We start from the raw sequence: 24,802 nt of genomic DNA, 5'->3' as shown, positions 1-24,802 counted from the left end.
GTTTGAAGTACAGATTATTTAGATATCATTAAAAGCTGATGTCTGACATAATGGGGTACTTTGTTAATAACTTTGCATATGGATAGAAGTGAGGGCTGGAGACAATGTTTTTCTTGAGTGGGATTCTCTTTTTAGTAACCTCACCCTATAGCATGTAAACCTCTGAAGCTTCTCATCAGAACCCCCCAACATGTACTGTTACAAGATAAGATCCTGAAACCCAAGGAAGCAACAGTGTATATTGAGTACTTCAATGTCTTAAGAACTCTGTGCTCAGTCATTAGGGCCCTTCATTATGGGAGTTTAATTGTTGGGGGATCTTTGTACATGGGACTATTAGATGGTGTCTTCTTAAGAATTTTTATCGTGCTTTTAAAATTTCACACACCATTTCTCACTCAAATCCAGAACCCCTCCCCCATCCTGCCTCCCCTTATCCCCCCACCAAACCCTATGCACTCTGCCATGCATGCTGAGTCCTATTCATTCAGGTGTTTGTACCCAAATGTCCTTCAGTGTAAATGCATCCACTGGAGTCTACTCAACCCATCCAGTGGTCATATGTATGTGATACTCTCATTCACCCAACAGCAATCAGTCTCAAATAGTTCTCAATCTAGTGCTGGCCCACCACCTATTTCTCACCTCCCTTTTGGGCCCCTGTTTAATTGAGCTGAGGCTTTGAGGGCAAAGATACCTTTTCCTCATATAAAATGTTCAGTTTTCATTATTGCATAATGTGAAGCTCTCTAAGACCCACAGTTCTTATCATACAGCCACAATAAACTAGAACTAACAGAGTTTATGCTATTATCCTCCCAAACACTTTTTGAGCACCTGTTTGATCTAGGTCCCAAAGTGAACAAAATATGCAGGCATTCTGTCTCCCAGAGCTTGTACTCTGCAAGGGAAGGGGAGTAATAGTAAATAAGAAGACAGTTGTTAGCTAAATAAAGTGAAATGGCGCTTCAGCAATTGATTGGAAAGCCAGTTTGAGAGATGGATGTCTAGGAGATCTCTCTGAGAAAGAACTAACATAGCTAAGATTTGAATGATAATTAGTAGACAGCTCTTGAACATGTGTGGATATAGACATAATGTGAAGGGAAGAGCACATGTAAAGACTCTGAGACAGAATGGGACTTGGCTCCTTCAAGGAACTGAAGAACATTAGGTGTAGAAAATTAGTGGGGAACTTGTCAGCGCCAGATCACAGGGCACTTTGCAGGCCAGACAAAGGTCTTCAGGGTCTGGTCCTATTTTCCATTTAATGGGGTGTTCTCTGACTGGCTTGTTTACAAGATAGCTCTGCTTGCTGTGGGGAGAATGGATTCAGGGATGGGGCAAAACTGGAGACAAGGCCTTAGGAGGCCCTTTTTAGTTGCAGTGATCATGAGGTTTATCTAAACGAGGATCCTTCTAAGAATGAAAGTTGGAATTATTGACGGAAGAGCTGTAAACTGAACCTGTACTGAGTTACCAGAAGTTTGTGGGGTTTTAGGATTTTCTTAGCCATTACAATTGTCTTGACAGAGTGCCTGAATAGTGATGAAGGACTTTCATGCTATTTAATTTGCGCTCCAAATGAACTCTGTACATCCAGCACAGTAGACACACAGTGTGTGTCTATTAGGTAAACAGATGAGTAAGTGGGTGAACCTGGAAGTTTAGTGTCCTTCCTTGCTTTATCAATGGAGCCATGCTACAAGTGTACCATGAAGTCTAGTTCTGATCACACCACATATTTTGTCTTTGGTTGATTTTCTTTCCTCTTTTTTGTTTTTTAAATATTTTATTTATTATTTTATTTTATATGTATGAATGTATTGCCTGCATGTATGTTAAAGTGCACCTGTGTTGTGCAATGCCTATGGAGGTCAGAAGAGGACATCGGACGTAGAGTTCCAGATGGTTGTTAGCTGTGATGTGGGTGCTCGGAATCAAACCCTGGTCCTCTAAAAGGGCAGCCAGTACTCTTAACTGCTGAGCCATTTCTCTAGCCCTTCTTTTTAGTTTTTTGAGATAGAGTCTCATAGTATAAACCAGACTGGGAACTCAATATTTATCTCAGGTGAGCCTTGAACTGATAGCAATCCTCCTGCCTCAGCTTCCCAATTGCTGAGATCATAGACATGAGCCACCATGCCTAGTTTGTCTTTGGTTTCTTAATTAACACCTCATAAATTTAGCTTTTCAAAACTATTTTAAGACAACTCCTCTTTTTTTCCATTTTCATCCTTTAGTCCTCTCTTTTCAGGTTTAGTGTTGTACACATAGAGAGTCTGTGTGTTTGATATACTAGTTTTTGTCAAAGGCATAGATTAGAGAAGACATTGAGGAAGAGTCCTCAGTCCAATGAACAAACCACTATCACAACTGATGCTGAACCCAGGAGGTCTCCAAGTGGGCCATCTGATGGGGTTCATTTCACCAAGCTAGGCCTCACCTTTTACTTACAACCAATACAAACAGCTGTCTAGCTTGTCTTCTGCTCATAAATGATACTACTTTCCTTCCAGATAAGGAAACCTAGAAATAACTTGCATAGTGCCCCATCCCTCCCTTAAATATATAGTAATTGTTGCATGTGAGATGACTTGCACCAAAAAAAAAGTCATATCTCAGCTGGGTGTACTGGTACATGATAATACCACCAACCAGGCCACTAAGGCAGGAGGGTCATAGGACTGAAGCCTGTCTGGGCTACATGGGTAGATCCCATCTCAAAAAAAAAAAAATCAATCAATTAAACTAAGTGTATCTCATTCTCTTACTTTGAATCATAGATACAGAAAATTTTCCTATATATAATAACACACACACACACACACACACACACATACACACACACACACATTTGTTTGTTTGTTGAGACAGGGCCTCCCTGTAGATCACACCAGCCTTGATCTCATAGAGATCCACCTGCCTTTGCTTCGCTGGTGCTGCGATGAAAGGTATGTGCCACTATGCTCAGCCAGTTTGCGTATTTTGTGGTTTGTATCGTAACTTATCTATATTTCTAGATTATTCCACAAACTTTCAAAACAGAATAGAGCAAGCAAACAGAAGACTGGTTTTTAAGAAGATCATCAAAAACCTGATATCTCAATTTTGGCTGTGCTATGTGTATTTGTGCATGCATGAAAACACGTATACAATCATGTGCATGTGCAAGTGTCATACATCTGCAGTCACTATGACCATGTGCATCTTTTACAGTCAATGCCTGTATAATCCAGTCTATTCAGTTTAATTGAGAAAAGTTACCTTCACCATCAATGCTTATAGTTTATCTTATTTATCTTTATTGTTTATGAAAATCCACTATGAGATACATTCTTTTGTTTGCTGATATTTGTGATTATTCCACAAAGCACCTTACTTTGTGGTCGCAGGGATCGAACTCAGGTTATCAGTCTACGTGGCAAACACCCTCACCCTTCCAGCCATCTTCTAGGCCCCCTCAGAGCTTATTTCTTTAAGAACTGCTGCTTAGAAATTTTCATTTATCAGAACTTCAGCAATTTTTTTCTCTCCAATTTTGCGATTCTTTTTGATCAAGAAGAATCCCTATTTACATGAGTAATAAAGAAAATGTGTTTCCCATTAAAGCATCCTTTAACCAATTTAAGGAAGTTAGGCAAAAATACAACTCAGACTTCTAAGCTGAAAGTTTTTCATACTTGTACTTTCAGCATACTGTACATACTAAAGCCACATGCACCTGCTCTCCATTTGCAGGCAAATACTTCAGTGATAAGAGTTGGCAGGTGGGAAATCAGGCTTATTTCAGGTCCAGCACCCTGAAAAGAGGATGGAAAATTATTGTCCTGCAAACAAAGACCATCTGAGGGCACAAGAAAGTGTTTTCATGGGAAAGAAAGTAGCAAAGGGGATACTAGGCAAGAAGGCGGTATGCTGCATGGAACCTCTGTCACCAACGGCCATGTCTCTCCTCCAGCATCTACCTCAGCTCTTCACCTCCTAATGTTAGCCCCTATAATTTTGTACATGAAGAGGACACATTTTCCCTACAAATCAATGCTATTCTACTTCAACTAAAAAGCAAGAATATTATGTCCCCAATCCCCACACTGATACTATCTGAAGACCATCACATGAGCTAGGCCCTCACAACTAGCGAATGATACTGATTAGAGGAGTCTTAGGACTGGTGTTTATCTAGTTCCTTTGCAGCAAGAGCTGATTCCAACAGTTAGTGCCTTGGTCTCAAAGGCAGTTGTTTTTAGAATTTGCAATGCTGGGGAAAGCAGGAGGTGGGGGTGGGCGTGGGGTAAAGAATAAGCTAAGGGTCAATTTGCAAAGTAGAGTTAAACTAAAATAGAACTAAAATAGATATTGCCCTTATTGTTCTTAGCCTACCCACACTTTTAAATTTTAAATATTCTATAATTTTGGCCAGCCAAAAATTGTTATGAGCTGAAAAGAAAGAAGGAAAAAGAAAATAACAAACAACTTTAAAGTGAAAGAATGTGGTAAGCAGAGAACCACTCTGCTTTCCTAGAACTCTCCATTGTCAGGACCCCAGCAGTCTCCGAACGTGGCTCTGAGAAGTTCCCTTCTGCTCTGCTCTAATTAAACTTTAAAACGCACCAAACAGCAGGACAGGTGGTCAGAGCTGTATCTGTGTGCTAATGATGATTTTTCTCACCAGGAACAGCTGGGGGTGAAAGATGACAAATACCATATTGTGTTTAATGCAGGAAAGTGCTAGGTGAGTTTAAGACATGGTCGTTTGATAACATTCTGCCAAGAAGTAAACAGTGGTCTTATTAGCACTGTGATTAGTCATTGTGGATCATTGTATTTTCCTGCACAGTCCCAAGAGGGCCTGAAGTGTCTAAAATTATCTAGTGCTTCATTAAGTAGAATAAACCAACTTTTTAAAATGTAGCTACGTCTTTAGGATTTCTATATTACCTTCATTCTGAGAAATTTTGTGACTGCATTTTAGGCTAAAAATGCAGCAAATGGTTAATAATTTTGTGGACTTCTTGTATTAGGCTTATACTCTAGATTTTCATAAGGCTCCCAATTTCTTGGTGAGCCAAGAACAGAGAGGAATCCATGGTTCCTGAATGTAGCCAGACAGGCATTTTAAGTTTCTACAACTACAGATAAAGATTCTAAGAATAAAGGGCTAAATAATTTGCCATGTATGCAGAAAACATCTATAATTACACTTGTAAACCCAAGGATATGGACTATAATGCTGACCTCTTACTAAGGTAACTCAGTCAACACCAAACTGAATATCCAGTTTCATCAGCCATGACCATCAGAAGGCTTCTTCCATCTAAACCACGTCTCTAACCAGTTACACTGGGTATAGCTGCCATAGGCCATGACACTGGGTACACCTCCCACTCCAGAACCAGTGTTCTCATTCCAATTTACTTTTCTCCCTTTTCCTCCTTAAACTCCAGCTCTCATCACACCTCTTTGACAAAGCCTCCTATTTCTGCCCCTCCCCCATTCCCACAGGAGATTTTCTCTCTTTTGAACTGAGTTAGAGCTCTAAATTTTGTTAGGTGGAACTTATTCCAAATAATGTATATGATAAGAAGAATTTTCCTCTCCCAAGTCGGAATCAAGAAGTGCATGCTGTAGTCTTCTTGACTTTCTAGTCAGCCTCAGGTCACGTGTTGCAGAAATAAAATGGAAACTCAGAACTTTCCTGTAGTATAAGAATCTAGAAAATGTAGAAAGAGCTCACTCATGAGATGAATAAGCATTTTCTTTGTTCTAATTCCATCCTCTATGGATGTAATATTTTTCCCTGATCCAGTGATTATTACTCTTAAAATACTTATAAAAATCAGCAAAAACAATGACCAGTAAATATTCTCTTCCCAAAAAGGTTTAGAAATTTTTGTCTTTTTTATTCTTAGAATCATACGGTTATATGAGTTATTAAAATTATGTTTGAATAAGAAATTTTTAATAATATGCCATTCACCTTATTTTCATAGATTCTTATTATGAAGCTACAGATGCTATCTAATTTGACTTAACATCTCAGAGGCAGAGTCTGTGGCAGATACTTTGATTGCCATGCCTTTTCTCAGATAAGGAAGCAAAGCAGAACTTCGGCTTGACTTCCTCAAAGCAGCAGCCTGCTGACAAATGAACCCAGTTTTCAACAGACTAGTGTTTAAAATTAAGTAAAATGCCTTATTGATCAAACATGTAGAGGGAAGATTTTGGAAACATGCTGGTCACAGAATGCCTTTTGAGAGAAGGCTTAAGAGAACTATTGCATAGTATAGTTGCTGTGGTTATAGCAATGTATTATATATATAATGGTTTATTTATTTTTATTTTATGTGTATGAGTGTTGGAGTTATAGGCAGTTATGAGTCCCCACATGAGTGATAGGAACTGAACTCAGGTCCTCTACAAGAGCAGCAATTGCTCTTAACCAATGAGCCATCTCTCCAGATCCATTTTTTTTAAACAATTACTAAAAATATTCTCATGACAAAAGAAAGATAATTATGTCAGGTAATACATATGCTATTTGGTTCAATTTTATGATTTCACAATGTATATATATTTCCAAACAAGTTGTATACAATAATTATGTGCTTTGTTTTTTTATACTGAGACAGGGTCTCCCTGTAGTCCCAGCTGTCTTGGAACTCACTTTGTAGACCAGGCTGACCTAGATGGCACAGGGATCTACCTGCCTCTGCCTCCCTAGGGCTGGGATTAAAGGCATGTGCCACCACGGCCAGCTTAGGCAATTTTTACTTGTCAATTTAAAAATAAAACATGTAGGTTTTATTTATTATTATTATTATTATTATTATTATTATTATTCAGAGTCCATAAAGCACAGTAGTGTTTAGGCAGCTTGGATTACAAATGCACTAGAGTTGTAGAATATAAGTAGGCCCTCTACCTGTAAACATCCAGCTGGAGTACACTAAACAGGAAACCAATTACTAAGACACCAAGAAGGAAGCCTAGAGGTCTACCTAAGCCTCCAGCAGTAAAGCATTAACTGCACTGACCAAGAGCTAGAGCTTATGACAGAGATGGTTGCAAACAAATGCAGACTCCTCTCCATTCTGAAATGGCCTGAGTTCCTAGCACCTGGCCTTGTTCTGTGAACCTGATCCACAGCTTACCTACCTGTGCATCATCTTCAAAATACAAGTCATGGGAACTTCTACCTCTCCTTTAATTGAGCTAGTGTGCTTGAAGTGCTGAGCACAGTCTAATATGCCATAAAAACACAATAAAGGTTAAGAAAAGAAAAAAAATGAAACATGTATACCCATACATGTTTTAGGGCTCATCGATAGATCATGCCTAGCATTCTTGAAGCTCTGGGCTCAGTCCCTAGCACCATGAAATAACTATTTAGAAAACACAAATATGTATTTAATTTGAAACTATATCTTTATATGGAGATGTCTAAAAGTAGAAGCTTCAACTTACAAAAGTGAATTGAGTGTCTTGTCATATATCACATGACTCAACAGCCAAGAAGGACTATTTGGATCAGATTTACTTGTGCTGGGGACCATTATGACTTGCACATGAAGTAGATATAAAAGCAGCCAAGTTTGAGAACCACTTAGTTGGAAAAATGGATTTTCTGGTCTTTGTGACTGAACTTGGGCAGGCATTGGCTTCTGTGCATACTTCTGAAACTTCAACAGAGATCAGCTCTGCTTATCTGACTGTTTTTATTGCTGTTGTTATTCAGTCTTGGAAGAAATAGATGGGAAAGGTCCTTTCAATATACAGCTTTGCAGAGTCTCAAGGAATTTACTAATTTTTTAAATGTTTCTTTTTCCTATTCCCTAACTGACATCATGGTTCAAAGAATCCAGGCAAGCATTTTTTTTTAAGTATGGTTTCATTAGAAAAAAAATGAGTAATGCAACCCACTTACAAGACAAGCAGACAAACTTTGCAGGTCCAATACTGAATATTTCAAACAATTCCAGACATTTATGCCACATCTTTAGTACATGTGTTTTAAATGAGTAGTTATCATGTTTCAGAGGCTTCCTCCTGTTTTCCAAGGAAACAAAACTTGTGAGAGAAACTCTTTGAAATTAGGAACCATGCTTAAGGGAATTGCAATGATAGTTTTAAACACAAGAAGTAATCAGTCATTAGTTGTGCATCAAGATTTGAGAGGAAATTGCTTTACACTGTGACAGGATCAAGTTAGATACACTGAGCCCTTTCTTCACCCCTAGGTTTTCCTACACTGGCACGGGTTGCTGGAAGGAGTCACAGGCTTTCAGCCTTCTGAGTCGTTTCTTCTAGACGTGGCCCAAGGTGAACAGTACTGATGGAAGAAAATGGTTCCATCCTGACTGCTGTTCTGTCCTGCTTTAGTAGAGCATTTAAACTCTAAGTTCCAGGGCCTGTTTGCAGAGATTCTGATCAGTCCATCTTGAGAGGCCCTCAGGTCTGTATTTGTAAACTTCACAGGGGATATTGATGATCAGACGCAGTTAGGACACACGGGATTGTGTCTGTGTTCGGGTTCCTTTCCGCTGTTACTTGACCTTGCTCACATAACCAACCTGCTCTACTGTTTCTCAAAGAGTTTGAGTTATTTCTGATTGCTGCATGTATTTGCAAGGTAGGCTAATTATGACAACCTTGCCAAATAATAACTAATTTTTTGAGTAAGAAACCAGCTTATTGGTGATAATTATATCTAGAGTGTATTGTGCAAGCCATGTCTATTCTTTCAAGCGAATATTTTTCTTTGGATATGCATGATACTTACTAATAAGCTACTGCATTGTAAACACAGAGCCATACATTTAAATTGTGGTCCTAGAAAAAATTGTTTAATAAATAAAATGTACTATCGTTCCTTATTAGGCTTCTAATAATGGTTGTATTGAGAAATATTATATACAACAAAATCCACCCTTTTGAAGCATAAGCTTACAGTTTAGTGGTTCCAGTACATTCGTGAAGTTATGCCAATATCACTTTGTAAATTCAGAGCGTTTTCAGCCTTACCCTAAAGTTCATACCCAGTAGCAGTCACTTACACTCTCCCTTACCCTTGCTCCTGGCAAGCTGCCTCTGGATTTTTTCTCTTGGGGATATTTTATATAAATGGAGTGGTAAACTATGTGGCCTTTGCTTCTGGCTTCGTTCACTTGACGTTTTCATGTTTTGTTTGTGTATAGCATTTATAAGTAACTGTTTCCTTTTTCTGGCTGACTAATGTTCCATTATGGACATACTACATTTTGTTTATACATCCAAAAGATGAACATTTGGTTTGCTTTCAAATTGAGATTGTTATGAATAATCATGCATGAGCATTCGTGTATGAGTTTTGTGCAAATACTTATAATTTCTCTTGGGTATAAAAGCAAAGATAGAATTTATGGATTATGTCCTAAAATTATGTTTATGTTTTGAGGGATTACCTAACAATGTTTCAAAATGGATGCATCATTTACACATGTGTTGCTGTCATCCTAGTGGATGTGAAGTGCTATGCCATTGTGGCTTGAGTTGCTCTTGGTCCCTTTTCATGACCTTATTGGCCATTTGTACATGGTCTTTGAAGAAATGTATATTCAACATTTTCTCCATTTTTAAAATTCTGTTGTCTAGATAGATAAATACATAGGTGATATGTAGCTAGGTAGATAAATAGATAAGTAGGTGGGTGGATGGGTGGATGGATGGGTGGATGGATGGATGGGTGGATGGGTAGATGGGTGGGTGGATGGGTGGATGGATGGATGGATGGATGGATGGATGGGTGGGTGGATGGATGGATGGATGGATGGGCAGATAGATGGCTAGATAGACTTCTTTCCTCATGTACATGATTTGCAAACATTTTTCCCTCTGAGCTGTATTTTCACTTCTGTGATATCTGTTGGAACATGAAAGTTTTTGTCTATTTCTTTTTTGTAGCTTGTTGTTATATCATTCCCTAATCCAAAACTGGGAAGATTTACTCCTATGATTTCTTCTAAGAATTTCATAGTTTTGGCGCTTACATTTAGGCTGATGTTCCGTTTTTGAGCTATGTTTTACATATGGTATCCCAGAAACTTCTTTGAAAAGACTGTTCCTTCCTCATTGAAGTGGCTTATCACCTCTGTCACAATTAATCATATTAGAATTAAGAGTTTAAAATGAATGCATGTATGCTTAGTCCCAAACCATCCTATCTTGACTGCTAGAACATTGTGGTAAGTTTTGAAATTGAGAAATATGAGCCCTCTAACTTTGTTAGTCAAGATTGTTTTGACTATTCCATGTTCTTTGCATTTGCATATAAATTTTAGAATCAAATTTGATGGAGACTGAATTGAATTTGTGTTGTTTTTTTTTTACTTGAATACTTCAAAATTAAATGTTTTAACCATTACTGATTAATGATTAGAGGAGTACATGGTCTATAAAAGGAAATTATAGCTATTGTTGGGTATTATTTTACCATTATCATTTAAGTTGTCTCAAATATTCCTTTTCTATAGATTTATGCTTTGCCTGTTTTTACTACAATAACTTTTTCTTGGTATGTGTAACATATTTACTTTGTAGTTATATTTTGTTTCCTTTGAGAAAAAAATGTAATATATGAGCATATGTTAGATTGTATGTTTTATATGAACTACCAGGTATTACTGTTACCCGTCTGGAGAAACAGCCAGGCCAATCCATGTCATAATATTATAGAGAAGCATTTGTGAAGCTGAGAGTTACCGTTTCTGGTTTCAAGAGATCTTTAACTCATGATCCCTAGTAGTATAAATAGATGTCATTATTTGAAACCATAAAAAAAGTCCTCCTTTTTGGCTTACTGTGCTATAAATTGGACAAAGTAGCCAGTTTTTATTTCCTTTATATCACCAGTGGGAGCTGAAGGCTGTGTGCATTTAAAGCAAAAGTCCTTCTTTGATTCTTTGGCTCATTGAGCTTAGACACAAGTCAGCATTTGCAAGAGGACTTTTAAAGAATTTGGAGTGAATTTGTAGTTAAGTAATACTGAATATTAAATGCTTATAATCATTTTACAATTGCATATGTATTGGACACAGGCCACTCATCAATTCAGAGAAATATTCCCTTAGCTGGGTATTGGGAATATCCAAGCAAACTTTAATATAGTAATCATATGGCTATGTTAAGTGGAATTTGTAAGTATTATATGTAGACATCATATTTAAAATAGGTATCTGTCCATGGCACTATCTATAATATAACCAAATCTACTATTTAATTACCTTAACATTAAAAAGTAAGGACTGAAATTGGATTATCAACAGTATAGAAAATTTGTTTCAGGGAAGACTTTATCCCAAATCCAGAATCACTATGACTATGTGAGCCTATGACTATGAGAGGTTTATTCACCAGATTAGACTGCATGTAGCCATGGTCGCTAACTAGGCTGCCTATGAAAGCCAGTGGCTTTTAAGTTATCTGTTGTAGCTGAAGTCTTCCGAACCAGGGTCAGGAAAGAATGCAGACCTGAAGGATTCAAGGAGGAGGTAGATCAGTCAGGAATTCATGAGGAGAAATAGGATCCAGGAGAACCATCGAGATGTGCCTGTGTCTCTCCCCACTTCAGCCCTCTCTTCTGCAAATGATTTGCCAAAGAACAAGATGCTTCCTGGACTGCTCTAGTTGCCTAGCCCACAGCATGACTCGAGGCAGAAGTTTCTCTACATTTGAAACTGTAACTTTTTGGAGGACAAATTTATTTCACCAGATTTCTAGCTCACCTGAAGTCAGAAGCCAAAACTGTTATCCTAACCTAAAAAATTGGGTCACATTCAGCTAAGCAGTGTTTTTATGCATGTATCTACTACAGATTTGCTTGCTCTCCGTGGGTTCACAAGAACTCCATAGTTATGTTTGGCCTCTGCTCCATGTTTTTCTCAGTTCTATCTAGAACACTTGTCAATGTTGTACTGCAACTGGGGGCAAAACAGTTGTTTTCCTCTCTGGCTACAGCTGAGTTTTAATAATCCAGGAGTAAGGGAATACACAGAAGGCATTATCTGAATGGCTCTGCATTAGTGAAGAGGATGCTTTAAGATGTCTACAACTGCCAAACATAACGATTCTCTTTAAGAATGTTTCTGGAGCAGGTCTAGTGTTTAGTGTATTTGAATTCACAAAGGTCCATTAGAAATTTCCCCTCGAGCACTATGTCTCCTGTTGTGTTATAGAATCTGGAATAAACCGGAGAGTTGTAAGAACCCATGCACCTGGAAATTGTGGGTGTCATTGAATTTAGAAAATAAACTGGAAGACTAGAAAGGACATTCTAGGAACAAAAATGAATGATAGCAATGTAAGATTAACGGACTAGGGTGCATCACAAAGATGAAGAAATGTGAAGTTAGATTTTGCTTTCATTTGTTTTCTAAAGTACTCCATAAATAAGTACAAATACAAAGAATTAGAAATGGTAAGCAGGAAATAAATACCAAAACAGAGGGAATTTTAAAATTCTGTGAAATGTGTGCATTTGAATTTCTAGAAGAAATGATTTCCATTCTACCAAATTACAATTTAGAAGTTTAAGACAAACAAGATTAAGTAGATCAGTTTTCAAAGAAGAAATAGAGAAAAGGCCAAAATTTTTCAAAAGTATTTGGGAGTTTTTATCTAATCCTTAAAAGATTTTAGGGTTACCTTTTCAGAGAGGGGAATGTTAAAGTAGCAAAAGCCCCATAAAAAATAAAAGAAGAAAGAGTACATGAAGTTATCAGAAAAAAGTGATGGGGAGATATGGGAGGAGTTGGCGGGGAGGGAGTGGGCATGAATTTGATCAAAACACCTTAAATGCATGGATGAAATTCTCAATAAATTATTTTTAAAATAACTCCCACAGAAAATCACGAGAACACATGTCATGCAGAAATTCCTTTGAATATTTGAAAATCAGATCATCTTAATGTTTAAACAATTCCATGGCACAGAAAAAGGAATACTTTTATGTACTATGAATAAATATGACACAGAGCTCAAAAATCAAAGTGTTTCAAAAACAAGATGACTCTTATGAATACTGATGAAGCAATTAGTAATACAAAAACAGACCCAACAACACATTAAAAATGATACAACATGAAAGATGACATTATTTCACAAATATAAACATGGTTCTATGTAAACTATTAAACTCATTCTAAGTGTAAAATTTAAAGATCATTTCAGTTGAAGAAGAAATGGCAGTTGACAAATTTGGAATCTGCTTAAATTATCTACAGAGGAAGACAGGAGACTTTTCAGCTAAAACTAGAGCAGGAAAGTCACTATCCCTTCTTGTCTTTAATTTCACATTGTAAGTACTGGCCAGTGAGATGGACAAGAGGAAAAATAAAAGTAAAGCAATGTGAAAGGAAGAACCAATAGTCTATTAAAGGTATGAGGGTGTGTTTGTACATCTGGAAAATTAAAACTAATGAGTGAAAAATACTATATATCAGAGTTTAGCAAAGGACAGAGTAATAAAATCAAGACACAAAATTCATTAGTCTTTGTATAAACAACAAAAAGCTGAAGATGACAGTCTGAGCCTGTTATGAAAATATATTTACTAAAAATATCCAAAACCTACAGGAAAAGACAACAGAGTATCTTCGAAAGTCATAATTAGAGACTTGAGTGGGATGCATGGCATAGGCCTGTAGTTCCAGCACTCAGGAGACTGATGCAGGAGGATCATGAGTTCCAGGTCAGTCTGGACTACACAAGATCTTATTTCAAAGAATGAAAGCAATAACAATAATAATGGTAAAAGACTTGACCACATGAAAAGATGTATACTTTTGGTGTAGGGAAATTCAGGGCCATAAAGATGTCAAGAAAAGAGCAAAGAAGATGGGATAACCCTTCAGGTAATAAAAATTTTATAAATAATTTTATGTAAGGCATTGCTGAGTGATAACATAATCCAGATTCATAGGTATCATAGAAAAATCCAGAAACATGAATTAGAGCATATGTGCACATAGTGATGATGTGTCAGTGCAGATGTGCCATTGGGAAGCTGCTCTGTACTGGAATTTCTTCCCTGTATAACTAGCATAAGCTAAACTTCAGAGCTCAGTGAATTCTTGGTTTATCTCTGTTATATCAGAGCCCTTGAACAGAGATAAAATAAAATATATCCTTTTATTTTTTTCAAATAGACTTGATTGCCAAAGTAGACAATCTCACTATTGTCAGATTAAGTAAAAGTGGTTCATTTAAGTTGTCACTGATATATGTTCGCAATTTTAGTCTGAACCTTTGCTATATGCTCTGATTCAATCATTCTAAATAGCCTTTAGAATAAGTCGACGACCTCTTCTGTCCTCCGCGGGCATTGCACAACACAGGTGCACTTACCTACATGCAGGCAATACATACATACACATAAAATAAATATAATAAATAAAATATTTTAAAAAAGAATAAGTCGAAATTAAAATGAACTGTAATAAACCTTTCTAATAGTAAAATAACGATATAGAGTCCACTAAATATAATTTGTCTTTTAGAAGATTCCACCCCCCAAAACATATTTTCTGTTCCATTGATGCATGGTTCAACCATCTATAATTTTATTCTAGTCTTCTGGACATAAATGTAGTGATGGGAAGAAATCCTTCAAGACCAGTTCATGAGAACCACTCGTGAGCTCTCATTCAGGAAGTGAGGCACAGGATATGAGAGTCTCACAAGCCAAAATGTAACTGCTGGAGCCTCACACAGCCAACCAACCAAAGATTAGTGAAGAAATGGTACCCATCTGATTATCTTGTGCTTGACAGCATGTTCTATGGAAATGATCTAAACTGAATGTAAGAGATCTCACTAATGCTTTATTTACTTACTCTTTTAAGCTTTCCAAAGTGCTTTAAGAGTACTGAATTTTTTTTAATTAATGTAATAAGTCAAGCCACAAGGTTACAGCTTGTTATGGCATCCTTGAGATTATTATTTGGCGGACAAGCCTGTGATTCATTTTATCTGTGTGTTACTCACTGATTCTAGTCACGGCAGGTCTCTACTAGAAAAGCAAGGAGTGTGCCCTCAGCCCCATGAAAGCAAGAGGTAGCAGTGAGTATGTGTTAGATGAACAAACAGATGCTTCACTGGATGAGCCCCTTTCTCTGAGCCCAGTTTATTTAAGGACAACTTGATATGCTCTCTGTGAACACAAACCACATCTTTAAAATGTACAGTCTCTCTGTGCTTTGTCTTTTCCAAGGTCTTAGAAACTGTTCTGAAGATGTAATATTCAATTTGGGGAAGATTTTGATAGTTTTGAATAAAGATTCATTTGATTTTGTGTCTGTGTGTCTGTATGTGCTTGTGTGTGCGTGTGTGCATGTGTGTGTGTGTGTGTGTGTGTGTGTGTGTGTGTATACACGCATCCATGGAGGCCAGAAACAGGGAGTCAGTCAGATCCCTTGGAGCTGGAGTTACTGGCATTTGTGAGCTGCTGTTCCAGGTGCTAGGATCTGAACTCTCATTCTTAATAGAGCAGTAAAGACTCTTAATTGCTGAGCTACCTTTCCAGCCCCAAGTTTTCATACTCTTATGTACTTCAAATAGAAAATGAGCTCAGGAAACCCTAGTTGGACAGTATCATAGTGATCAGAAATCTAAATATTCATCTCAGACAGAGGGAAGAATTCAAGTGCTGACTTTGGATGGACACCATTTTTATCACTACTCACAAAATTAATTTAAATAATCATGGCATTTTGTGTTGGTTTGGAGGAACATACATATATTTATTTGCTCAGTAAATATGTTTTGAGCTTCTTGTTTACATGAGTGTGATGGAATTAATTCAGCAATAGCCAGAGGGGATTAAGAATTCAGGGTCAGGGGCTGGAGAGATGGCTCAGCGGTTAAGAACATATCTAATCCTTAAAAGATTTTAGGGTTACCTCTGCAGAGGGGGGAATGTTGGAGGGGAGGGAGTGGGCATGGAGTTGATCAAAATACCTTATATGCATGTATGAAATTCTCAATAAAGTTTTTGTAAAAATTTAAAAAAATACAGGAAGAAAATGATAGACCCTGAAGCAATTTTTGGAAAGTGAGTCCAAATCTTAGAGGCTTTTGTAAATGTGAGTTTTTGTTTAACCCTTCACAAGATGCAAGAAAAGGCTGAAATTATTTTTTCGTATGGTTGCTTCATTCTTTAAATGCAAGGCAAGTCATTGGGTTCTTGTCGTATGTAACAGTTTAGTCGGGGTTATTAACACTTCAGTACACATTCTTTTAGATAAACCTAAGAAAGTGTCCTAAAATTCTAGCTGTCAATCTGGAAGGTTAGCTTTCCAAATGATTGAATTTAACTCTCCCCAACTGAACCTCAACACTCAAACTCCCTCTAAGGATGCAGCAGTTACCAACAACATTCCCTTTGCATGTGAGTTGTAGAAAGATGCTGGTCAATCTAGCGTGTTGTCCTGTAGACACAGGAAGTGTGTGGGGGTTCCCGCCACATGCCAAATGCTTTCTCAGCCAACTGGTAAGGATTATAAGTAACAAAATCCATCCTACATGCAAACACCAGTGAATCATTCCTGTATATCACACTTTGATCATTGGCCCAGGATGATTTCAATTAGTATGCTGGATCGTTTTAGTTTTCAACCTAACATACCTCGGTTGAGGGAGCCTGTTAGGGAATTGCCTTCATTGGACTGGTCTGTGGCCATGTCTGTGGGGCATTTTCTTGATTGCTGGATTATGTATGAGGGCCCAGCCCACTTTGGGTGGTGCCACCGCTGGGCAGGTGGTCCTGTATTGTATAAGAAAGCAGGTTGAACACTGACTAGAGTACCAAGCCAGTAAGCAGCGTTCCTCCATGGCCTGTGCTTCAGCTCCTGCCTCCAGGTTCCTGCCCTGAATTCTTACCTTGGGTTCCTTCACTAATGAACTGTGACCTGGGAGATGTAAGCCAAATAAATCCTTTCCTCCCCCCCGCCAAAAGAACACTGGTTATTCTTGCAGAAGTCCCAGGTTTGAATCCCAGCACCCACATGGGAGCTAACAGCTGTCTGTAACTCCAGTTCCAGGGGATCCAACAGCCTCTTTTGACCTCCAAGGGCATTGCACGACACGGGTACACTGACCTGCATGCAGGCAATACACACAAACACATAAAATAAAAATAAATAATTTTTTTAAAAAGCTAAAAAAGAAAAAAAGAATTTAGGGTCAACAGCAATAATGGAAACTATGGGTTTGGCCAACTTCAGCTGAGAGAATATTGGCAACTTCAGTTGAGATAACCTAGCAGAGAAAATTATGATCCTGACACTTCCAAGGAGAAACTACCCTTCCCCTATAAAAATGAAATGTTTCTCCCCTCTACCTATCTGACACATTTTTCATTTCTAATTACAATGAAGAGGGGAGAGCTGTGGATTTTGCTCAGTTGGAAACTAGTTGTTTCTCTTGCAAGTTAAGTACCTTGTCTGGTGTGACTTCTCACCTGAACACTGCGTGTCCAGACCGTGCAATTGCCTGTGTTTCCCTCTGCCCTTCCATCTGCACTCTGCAGAGCCCGTGGGTGTGCTGTATTTCAAATGCTTTCTGTCCTCTTTCCTCCCCTTGCTGCCCCACAAAGGGCTCCGAGGATGACACCTCAGCTTCTGTATCTCTCTGTTCTCCTGACTCTGTGGTACAGCTGTTACACTGTGATAAAGACCAAGAACTGGACGTGGTCCCAGAAACGTTACAAGCTCCTGGCTTTTTCTTCCCTTTTAGACCCAAAGAACTGAGAACTGACAAGATTACTGATCTTTGTACAGGAATAGACAATGCTGTTAAAACTTGTCTGCTTTTGATCCTTTCCAGATCCATTTTTAGCCCAGTTCTAAGAAAAGGAAAACCTAAGCCCAATTAGACATCTGTTGCCCCCAAGATAAAAGTGGCACTACTACACTATTTGGGATATCTTTGGGGTGGGGGGCTGGTCATTGTTGTGGTTCTTGGGCTTTGCAAATGGGTAGGACAATTGATTGTTTTTCTTTCTTGGCGGCTTACACTAAATGGACTCAGCAGGTTGTATATGCACACATATATGCATGTATATGTCACAATAATAAAGAATAAGGGGTCATGAATTTGAGAGGGGGTAGGAGGGGACATGAGAGGAATTGGAGAGGGGGTGGGAGGGATGGAAATAAAGTAAATACAATATTCATGTATGAAATTCTCTGAAAAGAAAAGAATTTAATACAAAAGCAATTAGGACTCAAGGGAGAAAAAGAAAAGGACAGGAAACCTTGTGAAGGCTTTTGGTTTTTTGGGGTTTTTCTTTTTTTTGGTCTTTTTGAAGCAGGGTCTCCCTGTAGCCCCAGCTGTCCTGTAACTCACTACGTAGACCAGGCTGGCCTTGAACTCACAGAGACCCTCCAGCCTCTGCCTCCCGAGTGCTGGGATTAAGGGTGTGCGCCACCATGCCCTTATTTTTCTTTGTGTTGCTGTGCTTACTCTGACAGGAATAGAAGGGTTAGGTAAATCATTTCAGGACTCAGAAAATAATGTGGTGATGAAAAGAGAAGCAAACAAAATACATTTTAGATAAATAGAATAATGTAAATGCACACATAAATATGAGAGAGAGAAAGAGAGAGAGAGAGAGAACTAGCATTGTTTTCAAAAGAAACTTAACCTGTATAATGAGAGAGCCTTCTGAGGACATTCCAAGACAGTATGCAGTCCTGTGGCCTACTTGGAATCCATATAAATAATATTTCAAGAGAGATACCCTGTTGGGTTTTACTGGATATTCATATAAACTTTTTAAAGAGATGAGTGATAGAGCTAACCTTATCTGTAAGTTTGAATTTAATTGTTTCATCCCATGGACAAAAGCATTTTTTCCTACAAATAGCTATTTTTTGTTGTTTTTTTGTTGGGGGTTGTAAAAGAATGTTTTATCAGTGACTTTAGGACAAAAGTCCTAAACTCTGGTTTAAAAAAAAAAGGAAACTTAAAAGTAAACTTTCTAACACCTGGCTTAATAGATCAAATAGCATGTTAGAAGTACTAAACATGGTGCCAGACCTTGCATTCATTTTATGTAGTATTCATGTCAAATGCCACAGTGTCTGCCACCCCACCTTCCTTTTATAGAGCAGAGGCAGCGTGTGCCACAGTAAAACTGATCCCTCTTAGCCTGCACTGCTCACTCTAGATTGGATCTTGACTAAGTGGCAGCCCCAGTATTGCCCTAGGCAGGTTGTATACAATTAGCAGAGGGTAAATTGACTGCCAGTCAGGAACACATGGTAGGTCATGTCATTGGCAAGTGGTTAATATTTGTTCTATAATTGGAAGTAATCTCCCAGGCAGTGGCCCTCAGTTTTCACATAGGCTGGCTCCTCCCTGTGCTATATGATGGCATGCCAGTTTGCCTTTCTCTACGAAGAAGTCCCCACTGAATGCTGTAGGTCACAAAGCCCACTACTTAGGATAATCAGCACAATGGTGATTTCACTCATTTATCATTCGTGTTCTTTCCTGTAAAGCTATATCATATGTTTATGTATTCTTTTTTATTTCTTTGAAAGACATGATCTCATGTATCCCAGGCTGGCCTCAAACTTGTTATATAGTCAAAGATGGCCTTGAACTTGTGACCCTTCTACTCCCACATCCCCAGTGCTGGGATTGTAGGCATACACTTCCATGTGCAGTTATAAGGCTTGAGATCATACTCAGGGCTTCATTCATTTAGGCAAGGACTTTATCAATGGAGCGCCACCCTGCACCCTTCTTGCATTCCTGTTCACCTTTAAATCTGTTTATACTTTCGTCTGAAGCTAGATTGTAAGATCTATCTTTTCAGTGTCCATCTTTGTGACTAACACCCGTAGACTGAAGATCTTTCACTGGGTTGATATTTAGCCTCTCTTTAGCCCATCATCAACAACAAAAATAAGAAATAGCATTGGTAACATGAAGCACAATTTAAATCATGTTGATGCATCTTTTAACTCCTTTCTTTTGATTTTTTTCCCAGGGAACCATAGTAACCCCCAACTTTATTTTCTTTTTAGGCAACCAGTGGCTTCCATTTTACCCCTCTAAGACAACTTTGGATTAGTTACTTTTATCTTAGAATAAATTTAAGCCCTTTCTTTTCATGAGAGAATTAGCAATCTGATCTAGTTCTACTAGTAAAATGATAGACATTGTCAACATCAAGAAGCATTTCACAAGAGTAAGTTTAGGAGGAAGAGAAGATTGACTGGTGGTCATGTAGACCTCCAGGAGGGACATCTTTCTACTTTGGCAGTCTGACTTTACAGAAGCAATATGGCTAAGATTTAAGAAATAACTTACAGAAAAAGTTGCAAACCTCCCAAACAAGTTATCCTTTATGTTCATCCTTTTCTATGTGTTTCTATTTATTTATTGGTTTGTATTTGTGCTTAGATTGGAACCTAGTTTCTCATACATGCCATCTCTATGTTCTATCACTAAGCTATACCCCATTCCTTTTCTTACTTTGCGACAGGATCAGGTTGTTACCCAGAGAGACCTTAAACTCAAGATCCCTCTTCCTCAGCCTCTCAAATGGCTAGAATGAGAGGCCTGTACCAACAGGCCCAGATTCATCATTTTCTTGTATGTAAAAAATTATTGTACTGTTTTAGCTATATCTATGTAATAGAATGTTATTGAGATTTAATTTTAATCACTGCAGAATAAAATGTCTTAAGGGATAACATGGCTCCTGGATCTTGATAGGTAAGACATATTTTGCCTCTTCACATAATAGAACACATTTTTTTTCGTTTTAGAAAATACTTCATAGGCCTTCCTCTACACATGTAGGATATAGAAACATATCCTATAGCCCATGAATCAGAAAATTGTACCAAATCTTAAAATTTGTGGAAACTTCACCTATAATAGATGATGGTATCATTCAAATGAGCATGCTGAGTTTCTTGGTATAACCAGTGCAGATACCCTTGGCCTTAGCCTTTGGTTGGTCTTCAGTTGTAGTCATTATAACCACAGAGGAAGGACAAGTCTGGGCACTGGAGGAAAGAATGAATGAGGTTGTTTCCCTACATGGGAGACTTGTTGTCAGAATGACCATAGCTGTTCTGTATAACAGCTTTTCTTTCTCAAGACCTGGAAAATATACTACTGTGCAGCCAAATACAGATTTGCAGAGAATGGAGGCTGTGGGGTTTTAAAACAGAAGATTGCTAAGCACTGTTTTTGGAGGATTTCAAATCCATGTTGGCTTTGCTTGTTTAGTTTTATTGTTTCTAGTTTATGTATACAAATGTCTCACCTGCATGTTAATGTACCACATGCATGCAGTGCCTGTGGAGACCAGTAGAGGGTGTCAATCAGATCCCCTGAAACTGGAGTTACAGATGATCGTAAGCTAATATATGGGTGCTGGGAGCCAAATCCAGGTCCTCTGTAAGAGAAGCCAGTGATCTTAAGTGCTGAGCCATCTCCCTAGCCCCAATCAAATCAATGTAATTAAAAGTTGCTACACAAGCTGTCAAATTCTTAAAACTAAAAAGGAGTAATTTATATATACAAAATGGAAAGCTTGTTATTCACAATTAGAGACAAAACATGGCTGTTTCTTCCAATATCTATGCAATTCCAGCCTCTCCCCAGCATCCCTGCCGCATTTCCAGGGGCAGAGTCCGTTTCCATCTCCCTCCTCTCCCTAGCACCACCTCTCTAATCCTCAAGAGCACTGACTTAGAAACAAGCGCCTATGGCTTTTTAACTTGTATTGTTGTTGTGCGGTGACTGTGTGGCATATATTTCATATTATATGACATGGTGTTAAAAGGTTTCTTCCGTATAACAGAATGACAGCCGTATCCTCACCCCCGGAGCTGCTTTGACCAAGTTAATTCAGAATTTGGCACAATAGAAGCATTTGCTTGTTAATTAAATGAGCCGTGTGTTGATAGCAGGCATAGGACACAGGCTTTAACTATACACACTTGTTCTTTGTCTCCTCTGCAGGCCCACCAAGACCATCACTATGACCGATGGAGACTATGATTATCTGATTAAACTCCTGGCCCTTGGAGACTCAGGGGTGGGGAAGACAACATTTCTTTATAGATACACAGATAATAAATTCAATCCCAAATTCATCACGACAGTAGGAATAGATTTTCGGGAAAAACGTGTGGTGAGTTTTTAACTATAATACTAACCCTTGATGCTTATGCCTCTGTGTAAAATCAGAATTAAGAAGTTGTACTTAGCACATGGCAGAGTGTCTGTCTTTTATCACAACAGAACTCGATATAACTTCAGAATATTATTCGTTACTTTTCCTACCATCAATAACATTTTGATAGAAAAACATTGAGTGACACTGTCTCTTGTCTTCAAAAACATACAAGACAACTAAGATAAATGGTTCTTGGATTTGTGGATGATGTGTTTTCTATGAATTCTTAAGGAATCGTTCAAATTTGGTGTTATTAAGAAACAAGAATTATTAACTCTGATGCAAATTAAATTCCTCAGTAAAATCATGTATTTGCTTCTTTACTCTTGACAAAGAGGTTAAAAGTGTGATTGACAAATAGCTGGAGCATGAGATTTTTAAGTTCTTGCTGCATTTTATTTATGTGTGGCCTCAGCCATCAATCACTGACTTGTTATGAACAGAATGTGAGACCCATCTATGCTATTTTCCATGAGAAGAGAGTTTAAGTGAGAATCCCAACAGCACGCCCTGCTCCCATGCTAGACACTAATGACAGGAAGGAGGATATTATGACATGTGAGATGCGTAGCACAGGCACATAAGCCTAGCCAGATTTCTTGCCACCCATGGTATTCTTGACTGCCAAGATGACTGTGGCTTCCAGTTGATGTCACAGATCTACTCATTGCTTGAGGATTGGGCAGAAAGCTCAAAGGAAATGCTTGGTGGGAAGCCATTGCCTCAAAAGTTGAATCAAGTCCTATACTTACCCGAGAGCCAATTGATTGTAGAGTAGTTTTGCTCTCACCACCACTGGGATTATTCTGCCTTCTCCCCTTTCCAACAACCACTGATCTAGGTATAAAATTCTTGTAAAAGTTTCCCTTTAAAAAGTTTTTAGTAAATCATGAAAGTTATCTAAAAGGACCCTTTTTAGAGAAGAGGCTGGTGCAGGGAGGTTTGAAATGACCTGACAACCTACTGAAAAAAACTCTGCGTGTGTTTCATATCTAAGTTATTTTGAAAGTCAACTCTGTAGTAAAAGATATTCAGGTATTTGTAGAGCAGATTTTTGTTTAAAAAATGTTTTCTAATTTGTAATTTCAATTAAGTTTAACAGAATTGTAATGTAGGAAAGGATTATCATCTTCATTTGCAAATAAGAAAATTGGACTCCAAGAGGGTAAATAAAGAGTTGGTATTTGAACCCAGACCTTGCATCCTAAATATGAAGTCTGCTGCCTCCATGAGGAAATGACAGAAGGTGTCTAGTTTAAGTTTGCAGTATGCCTAAGCCATGTTGAAAATCATACTGTACTTGACATTTAAAAGTGAGATGCATGTGATGCTTCTGAGAAAAAATAAAGCAAATATTTATCCTGCACTATGAACTTTGATTATAGTAATCAACAAAAAACATGCTGAATGAACCCAGAAAACTAGAATGTTGACAAGATCCAAAGCAACGTTAACTGAGGAGAATTGTGTTTTTCAGGTTTACAACACACAGGGACCAAATGGATCTTCAGGGAAAGCGTTTAAGGTACATCTGCAGCTTTGGGACACTGCTGGACAAGAGCGGTAACAGGAAATTATTTATTTCTAGCTACACATAACTTTAAACTTTAAAAATATTGGAAAATGAATGCTGTGTATGAACCCCAAAGATAAATGATAAGCAACTCTTCTCTGAAGTTCAGAATAGATCGTTGTGCCCACTGTGTTTACTCATGCCTGTAATTGCAGCACTCAGGAGGCCGAGGCAGTAAAATTGCTACAAATTGCAATGAGTGAGTTCCAGGCCAGCCTGGGCTACAAAGTAAGATAGACCCTGTCTCAAGAACAAACAAATACAACAAAAAGCTAAAACAAAACAACAACGAAAGGCCATTTGTATCAAGAAATAGAATTTCTAGTTAATTAACGGTAGCTAGAACTGTAGTTGGTGTGGATTACAGAAATCAGATTCAACTGAATCTATCATTATACTTCCTAGTGGAAAGAAACGTCTCCAGATTTACTTGAGTAAAGATGGGAAATTAGCACTGTTGTGTTAATCACAGACAGAGGTGAAGAAAAGGTAATCGTGGGCTTCTTGTCTTTCTATACTTCCACCTGGCCTTTGACCCGTGCAAGGTGACTGACTTTCCTCACTCAGGTTTTACTCACAGCATTGCCTGATGTCTAGAATATTATTTTAAATTCTCTCTCTCTCTCTCTCTCTCTCTCTCTCTCTCTCTCTCTCTCCTCTCCCCTGACATATGTGTGCACACATGTCTCTGTGTGTGAGTGTGGGCATGCACATGCTATGGTGTGCATGTGGAGATCAGAAAACAACCTTGGGTATAAGTCCTCGCCTTGTGTGAGGCAGGCTGTTCTCCCTTCCTTTTGACCATTGTGTGTGTCCCAGGCTAGCCCATGACCTTCCTAGAATATCCCATCTCTAGTCTCATCTCACTGTAGGCACACTGGGACTGTGTCTGACTTTACACAGGTCCTGGGGTTCTGAAATCAAGTCCCCATGCATGTGTAGCAAGTGCTTTACCTACTGAGCCATTGCCCACCCCTAGCATCTTTAAT

General features: G+C 38.3%; 1 protein-coding gene across 3 annotated transcripts in view; it reads left to right on the top strand.

Moving 5' to 3' along the window:
• Positions 1–24,802, top strand: part of Rab27b (RAB27B, member RAS oncogene family) — a 169,659-nt gene that overhangs the window by 134,190 nt on the left and 10,667 nt on the right. For 2 of the 3 annotated variants that reach the window (XM_008835672.3, XM_029564774.1), the window contains 2 exons: positions 22,024–22,195; positions 23,718–23,803. In XM_008835672.3, coding sequence (XP_008833894.1) covers positions 22,043–22,195; positions 23,718–23,803 — 239 coding nt within the window. In that variant the 5' untranslated portion in view covers positions 22,024–22,042. Of the gene's footprint in view, positions 1–22,023; positions 22,196–23,717; positions 23,804–24,802 lie in introns of those variants that run through there. The other variant, XM_017798850.2, reaches the window with a different exon arrangement.

This window comes from Nannospalax galili, unplaced genomic scaffold, assembly GCF_000622305.1.
Source record: "Nannospalax galili isolate Female #2095 unplaced genomic scaffold, S.galili_v1.0 scaffold1097, whole genome shotgun sequence".
Lineage (NCBI taxonomy): Eukaryota > Metazoa > Chordata > Mammalia > Rodentia > Spalacidae > Nannospalax > Nannospalax galili.
The sequence above is the reverse complement of the archived record's forward strand: the minus strand, read 5'-3'. Positions and strand labels throughout refer to the sequence as shown.